This window comes from Pyrgilauda ruficollis, unplaced genomic scaffold, assembly GCF_017590135.1.
Source record: "Pyrgilauda ruficollis isolate IOZ18807 unplaced genomic scaffold, ASM1759013v1 scaffold9, whole genome shotgun sequence".
Taxonomy (NCBI): Eukaryota; Metazoa; Chordata; class Aves; order Passeriformes; family Passeridae; genus Pyrgilauda; species Pyrgilauda ruficollis.
This window is the reverse complement of record NW_024531043.1, coordinates 9,814,229-9,832,451: the sequence shown is the minus strand read 5'-3', so window position 1 is coordinate 9,832,451 and position 18,223 is coordinate 9,814,229. Positions and strand designations below refer to the sequence as shown.

Genomic DNA, 18,223 nt, shown 5'->3' with positions numbered 1-18,223 from the left:
TGTACACTCACCACACCACTCCCTGCCATTTCTTCCCACCAGCTGGCAACTGGAAGGGACTGGGGGAAGCAGGACAGTCTGTTCTTAAACCATGATAAACTCCAACAGATTGTGGTGAGCTGACAGGAAAGGGGGTTTTCCTGAAACCAGGATATGAGGAGCTAACAAATGTCCATCTCTCCAGATACCCAAATCAAACACCCCTTACTCTGACCAGCAACATCCAAACAAAACCAGCAACAGGAAGTTCCAAAGCAAAAAGTCCCAAGCTTCAGATTACTGGAGGCTGGGAGAGCCCCTGGAGAAATGTCCAGGACATCCACAAGTGCCCAAGGGGTGCTGAGCTCTGTGACTCAGCCCTGCCACAAACCAAAGGGGAGGCAAAGATTAACTCACTGAAGCACAAGTGACATTTCCTCCTCTGTGGCTGGGGAAAGCAGGGAAAGATTCCACACAGCCCTTCTGGCTGCACAGGCTTCCCTGCCTAAAGAAAGCCATGCAAAATGCCATGATTTTCACAGAGAATAAGTTTCTATTCCAGTCACAGTTCCAAGAGAATGATAGAAGTTTAAACCAAAACTCAATGATCCCAATAAAAAACTCAGTAATTTGAATGTGGGCTGAAACCCTGGGTTTGCTCAGCAGGTTGTACAAGGCTCACCAGGACAATCTGGGGTGTCACCCACCTGTGCCATCAGCCTGTCCCTTTGGATGGGAGGGAAAAAGGATCTCCAGAGGGGATTGAATCATTACCTGCATGTTTGTGGGGATGCTGGAGGCTTCGCTGGCCCTGGGAGCTGTTTCCTTGCTGTAAGAAAAGGGCTGCACCTTTCACCATGAAAAAGCTCTCGCTGAGGCTGGTAAAAAAAAAACACACAGGAGTCAGCTGAAAGGAAAGAGCAGCAAAATGTGCACATCTGGGAAAGGAAGTGCTTTCCTTACTAAAATAGTAGGATTTTGCCACAGCCACTTGCACAGCATGACTCTGGGATTATTCATGGATTATTCATCTGTCATTTTCCAGCACTGTTTTATTACTTGGCCCCTGCAGGAGATACTTGCCTGAGCTGTCATGGGCTGGAAATGACTTTATCACCTGATTCTAGAATTCTGCAACTGAAAAGAAGCAAAGGGTTGGACTTTTTACAGGCTGAGACCTGCAATGGACTCATGGAGAGCAGGTTCTGAGCCCATCACTTCCTGCTGATTGCAGTTCTTGACATTTCTCTGGAATGCAAAAACAAGAACCTGCAACTATGTAGACTTAAAGGGGAAGGGAGATGGAACCTGCACATCCCAAGGGAAAGGACACAGCTCTGGACCCTCAGGGACAAATAACCAGCACAAGAGCAGAGGTTTGGCTCTGCTGTGGCTGGATCAGCATCCTGGGATAGAGTCTGGGCAAACACAGTGACATTTCCAGAGGGAAATGACACCCAGGGCTGGAGCACAAAGGAGGAGAAGGCAGAACAGCACCGGCACAGTTGGATTTCACCACTCCCGGACACGCACGGGAACCTCGGAAATCCTTCAGAAGCAGCTTTGGCCAGAAGCAGTGAAGTTGCATTTCCCACATCCCAAATCCCTGTCTCCTGACGCACCTTTCAGCTGCACAGGAATTCCTTGGGATGTGTTTGCTCTGCTCCCCAAACAGCACAAGAGCCATTTCTTGCTCCAAAGCCTAATTTTCCGCCGCCCCACACTCACAGCCATAGAACCATAGATCACCATTAATTACTGTCTGCATCTCCTAAACAGGAATTCTGCGTTATGAGACTGCACTACACAGGAGTTCCTTATGCTCCAGCAAATGATCCCTCTGGAGTTACTACTCCCAGAACTCATCTATTCCATATTTCATCCATGGTCTTTGCCTTGGGGCAGGAGTGAGTGGTAATGCTCTCAATTCTCTGTTCTACCTCAGCATTTTTGTGAGGACAGACATGAAATTCACATAATTTCAGATTTTCTAACCTCTTAAGAACATAACCCAAGTTCCCAGGCAAAGCTTCCTCCTGTTTCAACTGAATTTCAAGAATTCCCCAGAAAAATCTGGATCAGGTTTAAATTTGAGATTTCAGTTGCTTTTAAAAAGTGAACTAAAATTTTGCCTGAATTTCAGGCTCCACAAGATCAATAAAACACAGCAGGAGAAACACACTCTAATTCCAACAATTTTCCACTTCCATTCCCACAGGATTCCAGAACTCCCCCCTCACCTCACTGGCTGGGTCTGAGCAGGATCCGAGCTCAGCCTGGCTCGGGATAACGGCAACCACGGCTGCAAATGGGAACAAATGGGAACGTGGCTCCTTCCAGGAGCCAGCCAGGAAGAGCCTTGTTTCCTTCTCACCCCAGACCTCACAGGAAAGCGTTAAAAAAGGCCAGAAGTGACACAAAGGCAGCGACCCCCACACAATGTATGGGATATTCAGCACTCACAAGAGGCAGGGAATGCTTACATCGTGCACCAGGAGATAATACACAGCATTCCCACCCTGAGAATTTGGGGGAATATTTCTTTGGGAAAGCAAAAAAAGTCCTGAAATAGGTATTTTACTCCAGTGTTTTACCCCAAAGGATCTTTGACCTCAAAGTACTGACTAGGATTGCTGCAGCAGGAAAAACCTTGGGAAAAACAGAGCTCCTTCCCAAAGTTATCAAGATCTCCTGCTCTGATGATACAACATGACAGATGTTCTCTCTCCTGCAGTCAGGAAATCTGTGACAATAAAGCAGAATTTTCCCAGATGCAGGCAAAAGAGAAAGCTGTGCTGCTGGAGCAGCAAGTGGTCCAGGAAAAGGACAACTCACAGAGCAAAATCTTTGTTCCCGTGTTTCCATGTGTGTGGAAATGAACCGGAAAGCAAAGCCAGGAGCCTGCTGAGAGCAAGGTTTCCATTTCCATTGAAATCCCTGTTCCTACGCTGCTCAAACCCTCCCGTACCCCCAGCATTCCCCATCTCCACACCAGCCCGGGTTTCCACGTGCCCATCACGGTGCTGGACACAGGGAACACACCCAAACGCCTCTTTGCTCAGAGTTTACACCACATTGTAACAACAACGTTACCCAAGCCCAGCCCTTATCTTGCTCTGGGAACTGTCTGCGCTCTGCCACTTCACACAACTGCTCTGGACACAGCTCAGTGAGAAAGGCAAGGCACAACTCCCTTTTAAATCCTGCAATCCCAGTAAACAACTAAAACTCCGAGGTTTTGTTTTTTTTTTAATAAAAAAAATCCTTTCCTAAAGAACACCCAAATCCTGGCATTAAAGAACATCCCCAGCCTCTGCCCCTCGGCAGGGGTGACAGATGCCCCAAGCACGACCCCGTGGCTCATACATACTAATTCGGGCTGGTTTTCTTTGCACAGCGGCAGCATCGTGGTGGCCCCAGCGTCAGACAGAAGTCAGGGAAATCGAAAAGATTCATAACCAGCTGGAAAACTCACATCCTTTTGCTTCTAAACCCATAAAAAACACCAGAAGGCAAAGAAAAGGTCAAGCGTATTTTCTGTGCGGAGCAGAGGAATCGCGGCTGCTGATGCTCCCCGGGAACTGGATGGCTTTTAGGGAACACTGTGTCTTCCACTGATATCCTGGCTTGAAAAAGCACTTGTCCCAACACATCCTGATGAAAGAGAGCCATTCAAGAGGGGAAACAACCAGCTGAGGCTCGGCTAATCGTTTCCCTCCTCCAGACTTGTTTGTTTGTTTGCTTCCCCCTCGTGCTCCAGAGGCTCCTATCAGCACCCACACAGCCCCTGGCTGCGGGAAGTTCACATTCCCTGGGAGGGACAGGACAAGAGGAAAAGCATCCTATGGACCGCTGCCTGTTCATTCCTTTACAGTTAAAGCAATGCTTTAATACAGATACAGGAAATTTAAATGGTTCCCTCAGATTTTCAGAGCCATTCCTGAGTTCCTGCTGGACAAGGAGTCTCTCAGGTGCTTGGTTTTTGTGTGTTAGGGGCTGCTGGCACTGAAATCCCTGAAGATTTGTTCCTTACAAACACCAATTCTTTCTGCAGGCACACACCATAAGGCCACTCTGCTCCCACCAGCCTGACCAGGGGAATGAGGAGCTCTCTGTGCATTCTCAGCCAGTTTTCATCCAGTTTGACTGGCACACACCACAGAAACCACCCAATCCCTGGATGCCCTTCCAGGAATCCTGACCAGCACAACTTCTCTACAAGGAGTCACTTCAGGCTCTTGAATAAACACAGAGCCCACTCACAGCCCCAGGACCCTGATGCTCCAATACAGCTGCAGACCAGTTCTCCTCCCACTCCTTGACCTCAGCTCACCAAATACAGGAAATTATCACCCTAAAAGAGGGAAAAACCAACACTTCCAACACCTGGGAAATGCCAGGAGTGTCAGGAGGAGGGTACAGACAGTGACAGTCCCTCCTGCCCCCAGAGGCTGGCAAGGACAGGGTGCTCATGGCCACAGCCCTGCTGAGAGCCGGCTCCAGAGGCTGTTGCTCCATCCGTTGGCTCCGTGCTGCTCGACTTGAAAAGGAAATATTTCTTCCCCTTTGGGAAAGCTCCAGAGGAGCGTGGCTGCAGCACACATCAACCCCATTTCGAGCTGCTGAAGAACACAATAGGCAGCGCCTTCTCGGCGGTACAAACTGCCACCCCCCGGGGCCAGGAATGCCAGTAAGCAATCCCTTAAAAACACTGGATTTTGGGAAAAGAGACGGAGCTGCTCATGCTCCTGGGCAGCCAGATGCCAGTCCCACAACAGTTTTCCCCAGGCAGTTGGCTTTGCCATCGAGGCTCCAGCTGTGAGGTGTCCCAGGGGAAATCCTTGCATGCCTCATGTGCTTGAGTTCCATGTTTTAATGGGAATCTCACATAAGCCATAATCGTCTTGGAGGACACAAGAAAACACTCTATTAACACATCTTATAGCTACAGAATTAATCCAAAATAAAGATCCACTGACAGAGTCTGGACAAAAAAAACACTTTTCCTGGGAAGACCCAGGCAAGCCTGAGGTGAGTGAGCAGCCTCCTGCAACCAGGTCTGTGTTTAAGGAAGAAAAAAACCCCAAACCCGCACAAGAAAAGGAGAAAACTTCTCTCAAAATTGGTCATGATTTTACAAAGGCAAACATGGCAATGCCTCCCAGTTCTTTGGGTTTCATGGCATCTTCTACTCAAAACATTTCCAAACTGATAAGGTGAGGGAAAAACAGGCCTCCTGAGCACCACAGAATGGAACACACTTCCCTTTTCTACAGCCCTGTTGATAAAGAGGAAGAGAACTGATTTTTTTTCCCCTTTTTCTGCCCCCCTTTGCTGCTTGGTCTGGAACAAGCTTGACCACCTCAAGGCAATTGAGAAAGAACACAAAAGAGCCCCGGAGAGGGGGTGGGTCAGCCCTGCTGGATGCTCCCATAGCCCAGCCAGACCCTCAATATTCCAGAGGGTGGATTTTAGGCAGGACACTGCAGTGAGCAGAGGGGACTAGCATTGTCCCACAGCAGCAAAACACAATCCAAGCTGGGAAGGAGCACATCAAAGAGAAATGAGAGAAACAGGAAGAGTTGAGAGCAGCTGTGTGGCTCCTGCTCCCCAAAAAAGCCGATGGTTAAGGCGGAGGCATTGCTTGCTGTGGCCTGATAGAGGCACATCTGATAACACTTCCTGACCACGAGAGGGGCCTTTGGAAGGGGCCTGAGCAACACAAAACAGCACCAGGGAAAAAGGGACTTCAGAGCTGCTCCTTCCCATGGCACTGCACAGCCCCAGGGACTCCAGCAGCAGCAAGTCCCTTCTGCTCTTAATGAAGCGTGTCCAAGTGGCCTTTGCTCCGTGTCACACAAAGATTAAAGGGAATCACCTGGGCAAACACAGGTGGGAATATCACCACAGCCATCCCAGCTCAGCCCCACATGGAGCAGGGCTGCCACAGGAGCAGTGTGCTCCCTATGCAGCAGCACCTGGAAAAGCCCAGTTCCAACACGTGCAAGGATGGTTTAGAACACAGAGAACAAAGTGTTATTGCACAGGTGTAGGATTTGGGAAATGCTGACAAACTGACCTGTGGTCAGGAGGGCAGGAGTCCAAAACACCTGGCAAGGTCAGAGAAATCTGCTCAGGACAGAGATGTTTTTACTACCAGAAATGCAAGGCAGGAAAGCTCTTTCCATACCCGTGACTTCCACACCCAAAGGCATCATTTCCAGACCTCCTGAGCTGAAGACAAGTCATCCTCAGAAGAAAAGCAAAATGTGGGCTGCAGGTTCACAAGAACATCTCCTCTTCCTCAGACACAGCCAGGCAATCTTTGTGCCAGGAAGGGGCCAGGCAGCAGCTCCAGCTGTGGTGGGGGCAGTTTATAAAACTTCCCTGCAAGAGCAAACATCTCTCCCATCTATTTTGAAGGAAGTGAGATACTGGGGAGACCAAAAAACTCAACAGGATTTGCTGTTCTCAGCAGAGCAGGGACCAAGGGGAGTGTGAGTGTGCATTGTTGGGCTCGGAGGCGTGGGGACTGTGGGCCACATCCCAGCAGGAATGCTGACAGGGCTGCAGACACTGCAGGCCATTCACACACAAACGCTCCTCTGGCACAAAGGGCAAAAAGAGAAAAATTAAATCAATCATGAAGCCCACAAAAGCCAATTTCCCAACAGAAATAGACTGCTGATGATGTCCCTCCAGCCACTCCTGGGATGCATTGAGCTGGAGCAGCGATCAGCACAGATCCAGATCTGCACAGAGCAGAACCAGCTCAGCCCTGGAATACTGAGTATCCCACCCTGGAGGCAACCCCAGGATCCAGGCTGTGCCTGCAGACAAGCCAGGAGCAGCTGAGATAAACCCTCCAAGAGAAAGGGCAGGAAGAGGGAAACAAACAAATTAGCAGGATCATTCCCCATTCCAGCAGACTTGCGCAAAGTAAATTGACAGAACTGCTCCCAAACAGCCAGGAATGAGAAAATTCTAGGAATCCCTAGTACTTGGATGGTGAAAAGCCAAATAAAATAAGAGATTGTTTCACAAGGAAAAAGAAATCCTTTCTGCTCATCCCATTAATCGCAGAGTTCAAAAAGGCATGAGGCTGATCCCAGCATCACCCAGCTACGCCATGGGCTTGGAACTCGGTCTGAATCCCAAGGAGCATTTCTGAGATTCCCACTGAAACACGATGTCATCTTGGTGACAGTCACTGTCTCAGGAGGCCAGGCCAGATCCTCTCCAAACCTCAGCCTGCACGAGCTGCTAGGAAGAGGAGTATTAACCCTACTGGTGTCCCCAGTGCATGCCCTGGACTGTCCCCAGCCCGCTGTGCCCACCCCGGGGCCAGCACCCTGCTGTGGGGGCTGAGCAGAGCTGCTCCACACTGCAACTCACCCTCACCTGGAGTCATGGACTTGGAGGACAAGGCTTGGGAAAGCAGCAGCTGGCACAGGGGAGCACACAGAGATCCCAGCATCAGCAACAACACGGATTTCCCTGGTGGTCTGAGGGAAGCCGGCTATTCCCAAAACACTGTCTCCCTATGTTTTCCTACAAGTGACTGTTCTGGGTGGGTGCTGCCATGTTCCTGCCATTGCTGTTCCATGACCACAGTAAGGGGGGAACCAGGCCACCAGCCCTGGAGCTGTCCCAGAGCAGCATCCAAGCTGAAGGAGAGGTGGGATGATGCCCACCATGGAGGGCACACCAGAGGCAGAGCCTCCACCCACGCTCCTGGCAGAGCTGATCCTGCTCCTGTCCTCCTCCCCAGCCGAGCTGTCAGCACATTGCCCCATCCTCCTGCATTCCTCCTGTCAGCCCATTGTTTTAATCCTTGGAACTATTTTATTAAGTCACCCCACTTCACCCACTCAGCAGTGTCTCCCAGAGAAACAAGTGGAAACTCTCCAACGGCGCCGCTGGAAAAGAAAAGGAAGGTGAATAACAGCCTGAAGGATTAAGGGAGCAGCTCCCAAGCGGTGTGAGCGAAGGTCAGCCAGGACACAGACAATGGCATCGGAAGCATGGCTGGGAATCTTGGTGGCACAGCAACCCAAAAACCAGCTGAGCTGCCAGGTTTCAGAACGGCTCCAAAAAAGGCAGCAGAGACCAGGGAGTACTTGACACATCGGTAATGTGGAAGAACAAAACAAAATAAATCCAGGCGGATCACGCGCGGTGAGAGCAGAGTGAGAAAAGTTCTGGCTCAGCCCTGACACCTCGAGTGCTTGACTAGACTGCAGCCTGCCTTCCCTGCTCCCTGAGGGTACACAGCCAGCATTCCCAAAATCAGGAGAGTGCCAGGCAGCGGCAAGGCTCACTCACAATGGAGAAGTGGTGGTAAAAACCCCAGGATCATCCTTCTTTTCCCCCTCCACTCCAAAGCCATCTTTTCCAAGCAGGATGGTGTTGCAGAGGGAAGCAGACAGCTGGAGTTCAGGATGTTTTGCAGGGCTGGGAGGGAGATGCCAAGCCATGGGCAGCAGTCTCCACTGGGATGCAAGTGTTGGACACGGTTGGATGTGACCATTTGGATGGCAGACAGAACAAACAAGGAACCTGGCAGCTTTTTGGGAAATCTGAACGGGACGTTTTGTCCCATTCCCTGCATTTCTGGCTGACTTGGTCTCTGATATGAAGGTTTCCTTCACCAGCAGTTCTTGCAGCAAGCATTTCTTCAAGAAACTAAAATTTTCAGAGGAGGAAGACGAGCCCTGCAGAGGAGAGTCCAGATCCCAGACAACTCTAAACAACTAAGGGATATGATGTGCACCCTAATCTGTTTGAATCTGGGCTTATTTTTGTGCAGTGATAAAGTGATTCTGTATCAGGGATTTAAATGCTGCAAAGGGATGTGTAAATGTTTGGGAAAAAATCAGTGCTCTCAGGAATAATCTCAACACTCTTCATTAGAAGTAAAACCAGGCCTAGGAAGGTGTTCTGTCCATTGCCCATTCCAAAAACATCTTAGGAACACTTGCCAGGCAGAGCACAGCTCTGATTTGTATGAGAAATGCCTGACTCACAGATCTTGGCAGACAATTATCAAAGATTAAGATATTTAAAATCTAGAGGCATTTGAAACCAAAATATTGTTCTGACCCAGCTCTAACACCTAAATAAACAGTGACCACACAGGCCTTTTACAGGAACAAGTGTTCAGTGCACAGCCAGCACCTCTGATAATAGGGCCTCATGGTTTGGGTTCTGCCAAACTGCTGAGGTTTCATGGAAGAAAAAAAAAACCCAAAAAGATTTGGATACAATTCCAAAAGATTCTGATCATCACAACCTTAAATTGGCAGCTCTCCTGCTGTTGCTATACCTACATCCAAGTAAACTCCTCATATTGCTCAACTTCAAGTCAGCAATGGTTTCCTGGAAAGGCCAGATCTTAAATAAGTGTCAAATAAGTGAACGTGTCCTCAGCTCTGTGGCCTTTGAACATCCACACGCAGCCCACCACAAAATGTAAAGGTCTAATTACACCTTCCTGAGCTTCCAGGGCCACACCTCCGGGCTGAGAGCTCCCGAGGGCCGGGGGCTGGGCCGGTGCCTCCCCATTGTACGGAGCACGCTAAGGCAGGATGCTGCCGCCGGCCAGGATGTGATTCAGCGTCCTGTTTTGAACACTTCATGAAGTCAGCAACTTCTGCCCCGAGATCTCCCACCAGCTCCCCAGGACACAATTAATCTGCAGCCAGCAGGACTTGTCAAGGCTGTAATGAGCTGCTGTCCCCACAAATAAATCCTCAAGGCAGCTGCCCCCATGTTCCTCCTGCCCTGAGTGCCTGCCCGGCACTGTGGACACGGCTGTGGGTACAAGGCGTTCACTCAGTGCTGCTACAGCAAAACTCTTAGGGATTTAGGAGCAAAAAAATGCTCCTAAATCCCTAAAGAAATTAAGGATCAAGGTGCTAAAAGATCATTTTGGTGCACTAAAATATAATAGACGTGAAATGTAAATCAAGTGTATAAAATATATACATATGTGATATAAGATACAATGGTGTCCTGTGGTGTGTGCCAGAGGGATGATCATGGAATTATTTAGGTTGGAAAAGACTTCCAAGATCAAGTCCTGCTGTTCCTCAGCTTTGCCAAGGCCACCACTAAACCATGTCCCCAAGTGCCACATCCACGCAGCTTTTCAATTCCTCTAGGGATGAGGAGTCCATCACTGCCCTGAGAACCCTGTTCCAACACTTGACAACTCTTTCCATGAAGGAGTTTTCCCTGATATGCAATCTAAACCTGCAGTTGCTCTGTTAAGAGTCTGTCTGCACCAATGACTCCTCCTGTTGATCACTGATCTGCAAATATACACAAGCCCAACCCTGAAAACCTCTACCTCCCACAGCTCCTCTTGCCAGCTCTTAAAATTCGGTTTAGAGGAGCCAAACAAGAACAATTCTTTCCATAGCCATCTTCAGGCTTGATCAGAGCCTGGAGATAACTGACTTCCAGGCCCTTCCACAGTGGTTCAACCTCTATCTCTGCAGAAGGTGCCTGAAAACACTCACCCGGCGCTGCATTCAGGCTGTGATTGGAAAGCCAATAATGGCAAAGATTACAGAATGACTGGCTAAACAAACCTATTTATATTTGTAATTAAAACCAGTGATTATCTTGCTCTGTTTGCCAACCACATCTGAGAATCAGCCAACACTCACAGAGCGATCTGGGTTGTACAACATCTCCTCTGCCTCGGTGTGACAGAGCCAGCACACGGCCAGGAGTGAGAATCAACTCGGTCACACCAAAAAGGAAAAACTGCACATCCAGCCCTGTGCCAGAGCAGGCAGCTGGGAAAGAGCTGGGCTCTGCTCTGCCTCCTCCTTGATAGCATCTCCTCAGAGTTTGCTCAGAGCTGGAGCAGCAGGATCTGGGGCTGAGATAAGGCCACAGGCACTGCACGCATGAGGCTCGCACGGAACTCGATCTCAGATACCTTAAGGCTGTGCTTAAGTCCAGGCTAACACATCCTCCCATGAGCTTGGCCTAGCCCTGACAGCAGTTTTACAAAGATTTGGGTGAGCTGTGGGTACACTGCACCAGCAGGGGAAAAAAGAGATCAAGCCACAGCATCTCCCTGACTGTTATCCAAGCGGGAAGGTTGAGCAGACACTGATAACACAACTCAGACGTGCAGCTTCTGGCTGCACTGGGCCCAACAGGGCTCTCAGATCTCTTACTTTTCCTTCTGCTCTGAGTCTTTACCCTCAGGGAGCAATACAAACTCCTGGCTGCCTGCTGGGAGCAGTGTGGATATTACATTGTCAAAGCTTCCACAAAATTTTTGGTAACAGAGAACAAGATGACTTAAAGCAGATTAATGTCTAAGAAAATGCAGATAGCAGCAATATCTTTGAACCTAGAGCATGTCCCCTTGGTCTGTTCTGGGGTAGAAGCTGTTCCAGGGAGAAAGAAAAGCATTTTGGAATGACAGAAACCATAAGGAAGGATGATCAGGGAGCAGCAAGACGTGGCTGGGTGCAAAACCATTATACAGACCTGTTCCTCCAAGAAAACAATCAGATGGCTCATGGAACCACATCCAACTATGCAACCTCAAATGAAAATCCCAGCATGTTTTGGAATGAACAAAAATAACTGTTCACCAGGCAGATGAATACATTATGTCATAAATGTGTACTAGCACAGCCATCCTGTATTGATGAAACACAGCTTGAGCTGGCAGCATGCTGGGGACATGTTTCCAACAATTCTTCCTTTTCCTTCACCCTTAGATCTCCAAAGTCTGCAGAGCCAGGGGCTGGACTGCTGACCCCTGTGCTCAGAGTGCATGTGACAAAGCCCAGCTGTCACCAAGGCTAGACCAGGACTGAACGAGGCACAAACACCAGCACAGGCCATCCTGCAGGGATTTTTTAGAGAAGCAATAGCACAATGAAGTTGAACAATTCTGCCACCCCCTGGGCACCGGGCAGAGTCTCAGCAGATTGAGCCAGAGCAGGGAAGGGGACAGCAGCCAGTGGGAAGGGGACAGGATCGACCCACCAAACCAAGAGGAGCTCCATTCATCATCTGTGTTATGTCTGCATATTTCCTGCAGCTCTTGGCAGTGTTTCCCCCTGAGGACAGCAGAGGCTGTGCGTGAGAGCCATCTGATTCTCGAGGTCTGTCTGGCTATTTAATTACCAGATTCTTATCCTGACAATCGTATACGGAAGAGCAGCCCCAGGAGACTGAAGGACAGAGGAAGCTCATGGGATCTCAGTGTCCAACGTCAGTGCTGCAGCATTTTTTCAACAGCCAGGAGAAAAGCATCAACCTTTAAGCCTGGTCTAAGTGCATCTACACTCCTGGTGGCTCTGGTCAGTGGTGGATGCACATGCCTGGCTTGCAAAGAGGCCAGACAGACCAAAGGTGGACAAAAATCCAAATATTTATTTGTACAGTGAGAACATTTGCAGTGAAGAGGATAAAGCTGTATTTTCTCTTTCAGCAAAGAACTGTATATCCAAAAGAGGAGGCTACTATCCCGCTTGGTTACATGTTGCTGTTTAATACCACATGGGGAAAAGCACAAGAATTAGGGTTCTGTGGCTGTTCACAGCTTCAGCAGGTTCCTGTTGGGGCCTTGCATTGTACAAGGAGCGGAACAAGGAATCCTGAATTTTGATTTCATCAATACAAAATCCATTCCCCACACAGTCAGCTCTCAAATGGCATTACAGACAGCCAAGAAATGCCCATACACACAGGAGAGCAGACACACAGCACATCTGTCTGCAACTCATGTGCGTGCACACAGGACAGCCATGGAATTCCAGGCCTCCCAGGCAGGCTGCAGCCAGGAGACACCATCCCAGAATTCAGAAACAAAAAAGTCCAACAACTTCCTTCTCTGTCCATGAGCAGCCTTGCTTTGTGGTCTGTGACTTCACTTGCAGGGCAAACACAGTCCAAGCAGCAGCACGAGCAGCTTTTCTTTTCCTGAAGCCAGGATAAGGAAAGCAGGAAGGAGGGACAAGGAGCAGAGACTGAGTGCTGAGCCACTGCTGTGCCTTTACACTGCTCCCCTGGGCTGTGGTTTACAGGTTATAGGGTAAGAGCTGCCTGCAAGAGCCAGGCTTAGAGTGAACCAGCCACAGCATTACTCAGAGCCCATTAGCCAGGGCCCCAGCACATGAGCTTGTGTCACCACTTTAGATCTGCACAATGTCAGCAAGAGGAGCCTCTCTCTTCTCTGGCACGATGGCTCAGCCCTTTCTTACCCTCACATGAACACAGCGGCTCTGCACGACCCCAAGGAGGCAAATTCCTGGTAAATAATACCCAGGAATGAGCAGAGCTCTCCTCTCCCCACCCTGGGAGCAGAGTCCCCTTCCTGAGTGGAGCCCCAGGCTCAGGGAGCAGCAGCAGAGCCAGAGATGCTATGATAACTCTAAAGTGCTGTGGCCAGAGCTGACCAGTAATTTTCCAGTGTCTTCTCAGGAATGGAAAGAGGATCACAAACTCTCTTTTATTCTTTCATCTCATTCAATGCTCATCTCAAAACTGATGAGGAAGAGAGCATCCCCAGGTTCAGCTCTCTGCAGACAAGGCCATCCCCTCCAGGCAAGGGGACCTCTGTGGGATCAGGACTCAGATGCTTGGCAGACAATTAACAACAGTGGAAACTTAGAGCCCAAAAGTTCAGCTTACCTCACATTTAGTCTACGCTCTTCATCACTGCCGACCTCCGCCTGAGGGGAGGAAAGGATACCAGAGAGTTACATGTTGGTTGTTTGCACATGACACCTTTAAATAAAATCCCTGCACCAACAGGGTGCGAGGGGCTCTTTTCCATGGGGCTTTTCTTCCCTGGGCCAGGGATAAATGAGACTCCCTAGTCCTGTATGGCACCAGCACCCGGCGCCGGGTGACAAAGGGGCTCACGGGGATTTTAAAGCTATTAGGTCCTAATCCTGCAAGCTGGTCCTGGAGCACAGAGCGCTTTGAAGGGCGCCAGCCCCGACGTCACGGCGCGCACACCTCGCTCCCACTGCACACACACGTGAGGGCAGCAGCTGGCAGCCACGGATGGGCACAAATAACTGGCACTCGGGGTGTCCCAAGCACCAGGACACAGCCAAAAGTGCTCCCTGGGACTGTCCCAGCTCCAGCACCTGATGTGCAGCTCCAGGGATCACACCGGCAGGACAAGGAGGCCACCTCCAGCTGGTGCTGGCACACATGTCCCCAGGCTGGGACAATGAACGTCCTCTGCCTATTGCCTTCCTGGGGAACACGCTGCTTTGGTGGCAGGTGTGGATTAAAATGGGCACTTTTATACCAGACAATTGGGGAAAGCCCCCCTGGAAGCAAATCTGGCTGCTCAGGTGATACTACACTTTATTGAGTCTCCTTGAAAGAGAAGTGTGACCTCAGCCTGCTTCCAAACCCAAGCATTTTCACAGAATCACACTTTCCAGTCATCCCCTTCAACTTCCCTAGTAGCTTCTAGACAAAATTCCTTATTAGAGAAAAGCAAAGTTGGGGCTAATTGCATCCAGAGCTGACAAAAAAAAGAAACCAAAACAACAGGCTCTGAGATAGTTCTTCTTTGGTCCTGCGTGAGTACGGAGGAGAAAGGGCTGGGAACATCCCCTTGGAGAGCAGGGCTGTGCTGGGGAGAAGATTTGGACAAAAAAGCAAAGCAGGGATGTTACATAAAATCCTTCACACTCACAACACACTCAATCCTGACAAAGCTGGAGGGACGCAAGCCTTGCAGGAATCAGGCTCCATCAGTGCTGACACTTGGGGAACATCCTGGTATTTCCTACAGCATTGCTCAGAACTCACATGAAATAAGGGTCCCGGTAAGAGTTATTTGTTTCTAGGTGGTTTTGTACAAGATAAAAATAAGCAAATTGCATCATTTCAAATGTTCAAGACTGGAGCTTTGGAGGGATGAGGGGACCTGGATTACTCCCCATCCTCTCATTTAGGATTTGGGGGGCTGCAGGGCACAGGAGCTGCTCTGCTGACAATCTGTGAGAACCAACTAAAGCCAGGGGGAAAAAAATCCTGCAAACGCAACAGCAGAGGCCGGATATTGGAACTGTGGCCACTTGGAGGAAGGGAGATGCACAAGGCTGTCCCGACTGACCCAGCAGAGGGTGAGGAGCATACCATGGCTATTTTTAGTCTGTTTACAGTGCAGAGCTGGGCTGCAGGCAGGGCCCCAGAGCACCCCGAGTTCCAGTGCCCCCACTGGCAGATCCCCCAGCCCTGGGAAGGTCTGGAGGTCTGGCAGGTTTGGGACCTTTGCAGGGTCACCCTCCTGTTTGTTTGGGGCCGTCACGTAGCAACAAAAGGGAGAAAAACTTTTTTCCTTTTTAAACAAACGTGACTGTGAGGATGACGACTCTTGGATGTCGTCAGCTGGGGCTCAGCAGCAGGGCTGGGCCTGGAGCTGCTGTGGGCTCCTCTTCTGCAGGAGCTGAGCTGTTCCCAAAGCTGACTTTTCCTGTATTTTCTACAAAAAACTGCAGACAAACCAAAGGAAGGCAGCAGAAGGCTGCCACGCTGAGCCCTCCCACCCTGTCCTGCTCAGAGCACCCCTGGGAGCTGGCAGGGTTTGGGGTGCACCACACACTGTGGGGATGCTGTGGAGCTGCAGCTGCTCATCCCACCATGGCCAGACCCCACCAGGCACTGCCCGTCCCTCCCTGGGGACTGTGCTGAGCGTGGCCACTCTGAAGGAGCACGGGGAGAGGGAGGTGTGTGGAAGGGAGATGCACAAGCAGTGCAAGTTTGCAAGTGTGTGTGAACCACTCTCACCTAAGAATTTATGGCTTACTATGTCAAGGCAGCAGCATCCATTTTATAAATTCCTTTGGGCTCTTGAGTTAGGAGAGGCCACAGTAGCACAGTCACAATTAGCAAGGATGTGTGGTCATCATTTCCCATTAAAATATCTTCCAGTAATTATTCAGCTAAAAGCCCAAATGAACCCTGGTTTTCCCTTGCAAGAAAGATCCTAAAAGAACAGGGCCAGGCTGGCAGCTTTTGATAGGATCTTTCTTTAAATTAAGTTTTCAAAAAACAACATGCTGAATCTGGAAATCATAATTTTATGTTATTTCATGCCAGAAGAGACCATTCTAACAGGACTCAATGTCTTCCTTTGGGAGCCACCACAGCACAGCTGAGCTGTGGGTGCTGGTGGCAGAAATGCCATGGACAACACCTGGTGGCAAATTTGGGGCAGCATTTTTGGGAGGAAAAATGAGAATTTTAGTCACCCCACAGAAAACACAATCACTAGCAGCAGCTCTGACACAAAGCAATGCCTCGGACAGATGTACATGGCAAGGCCTGCTTTGACTCCTCTCCCACCTGCACCAGTTAAATCCAGTCTAATTCCACTGCCTGCTCTGGGTTACAGCTCATTTTCATCTCTCTAGATTGGGTGGCCGCTAGGTCTTGTTTAAGACTCTGTCTAAACCAGATCCCACAAAATTCCTTCTGAAAACTCCTTAGAAAAGTGCAAGTCCCATCTCCAAGTTCCTCAGCTGGCACAGCGTGGCCCAAACTGTGTCCCTGCAGCCAGGGACCCCCCGCAGCCCCTGGGGCCAGGGAGAACCCGGGAGCTTTGTGGCTCCCCCTCCTGCTCCCCCCTCAGACCAGCTAATCGGGGGAGTCACAGGGAGCTGACAGGTGACAAATAGGATTGTTTACCTGGCAGGAGTGGGGACAAAGCGAAGCCAAGGGCAGTGAACATCAAAGGAAAGAAGTGTGGGGGGAGAGGGATGCACGGGGAGGATGTGCAGGGAAACAGCAGGCCTGTCTTTGAGGGTCACAGAGGAGATGGGTTGGGAGGGAAAAAGGGAGAAGAAAGAGAAACTGGAGGTGCAGCTGTGTTTGGATGGCACGTGGGAGCTGTGTGGGGGAAAGCAGAAGCCCAAGACTGGGCAGAGGCAGGAGAGGGCATTTCTGGGGCACAGGAGTGGAGGGGGTGTGCAGCAGAGCTGGCACATGCAGAATGCCAGGCCAGCAGGACACGGATGGCACCATGGGGCAGGTGAAGTGGCAGGTCCAGGTCCTGGAGCAGCAGAGCTGGGGGAAGGAGAGGGCAGCAGCATGGTGGAGGTGTGAGGAGTGGCACAGGTATGGGGTGGCAGCTGCTCCTGGAGAGCTGACAATGGTCACCTTGGGGAAGGGCTGCTGTGAGCTCCCTGAGGGGCAGGAGCTGCAGCAGATGTGGGGAAAGGCGGTGCCATGGCAGGGACAGAGGGATAACACAGGGAAAAGCAGAGCATCCCTGGGGCAGGAGTGGTGGCAGCTCTGGGATGACAAGCAGGCACACTCTGTTGCCAAGGGCCAGCACAGCTGCTCTACAAAGACAGGCCCAGCACTCTGCCCAGAGATTTACCTGGCAAGAGAGAGATGAAGAAGGCTGCCCCAGGGTTTAGGGAGCTCAGGCTCCCTGTCAGCTCAGCTGAGGACTGGAATGAGGGACAGCCACAGGGGAATGGGGCTGTGTCTGGGGGGGATGGCAGGACAGACCCAGGCCTGGCTCAGCCTGGCAGCATCAATGGGGCTGGGCAGCATCGGGGGCTAGAGGAAGGGATGGGCTGGCTGAGGGCTGTGAGGGGCTGAGCTGGGCCGGGGAGTGGTGGGGGTTGTGGGGCTCAGGGCCACGGGGGCTGTAATGGGAGGAAGGCTGGGGGGAAGTGGATATGAGGGACCAGGGGACTGTAGGGCTGGGAGCCATGAGGGACCAGAGCCTGTGAAGGGCATGAAACCAGGGACTGGGGAGACTGTGAGGGGATGAAGACAGGGAACAAGTGGCTGTGGAGGGCCAAGGGGCCGCGAGGGGGTGGAACCAGGGGCTGGAGGGGGAAAGCTGTGAAGGGCCAGAGCCGTGAGACCGGGACCATGAGGAACCTTGGTCTGTGAGGGTGATGGAGCCAGCAGCTCTGGGTTACGGGATGCTGGGGGGGCTGCAGGGGCCTGTCCCCGAGCGGGGCCTCACCCCGCCCCTCCCCACTCCCCATCCGCCGCCGCCGGCCCCGGGGCTCACTGTCCCCTTCCCTCCCCGTCCCTGCCCATCCCGTCACCGCTCACCTCGCTCGTGCTGGCCGAGGAGGCGGCGCTGGGGGTCGGCGAGCGCTGCAGGGTGACCAGCGCCATGGCTGCAGCTGCGGGGCTGCGGCCGCCTCCCCCTCACGCCGGGAAGGGGCGGGGCCGGGGCGGGGCCTAGGAGGGAAAGGGCGGGGCTTGAAAG

General features: G+C 51.1%; 1 protein-coding gene across 2 annotated transcripts in view; it reads right to left on the bottom strand.

Annotated features, from left to right (window-relative positions):
* Positions 1–18,180, bottom strand: part of SSH1 (slingshot protein phosphatase 1) — a 33,841-nt gene extending 15,661 nt beyond the window's left edge. The window contains exons 1-3 of one of the 2 annotated variants that reach the window (XM_041488518.1): positions 18,064–18,180; positions 13,651–13,691; positions 754–857 (exon numbers count right to left, since the gene is read on the bottom strand). In XM_041488518.1, coding sequence (XP_041344452.1) covers positions 754–857; positions 13,651–13,691; positions 18,064–18,129 — 211 coding nt within the window. In that variant the 5' untranslated portion in view covers positions 18,130–18,180. Of the gene's footprint in view, positions 1–753; positions 858–3,349; positions 3,671–13,650; positions 13,692–18,063 lie in introns of those variants that run through there. The other variant, XM_041488519.1, reaches the window with a different exon arrangement.
* Between the last annotated feature and the right edge of the window lie 43 nt (positions 18,181–18,223).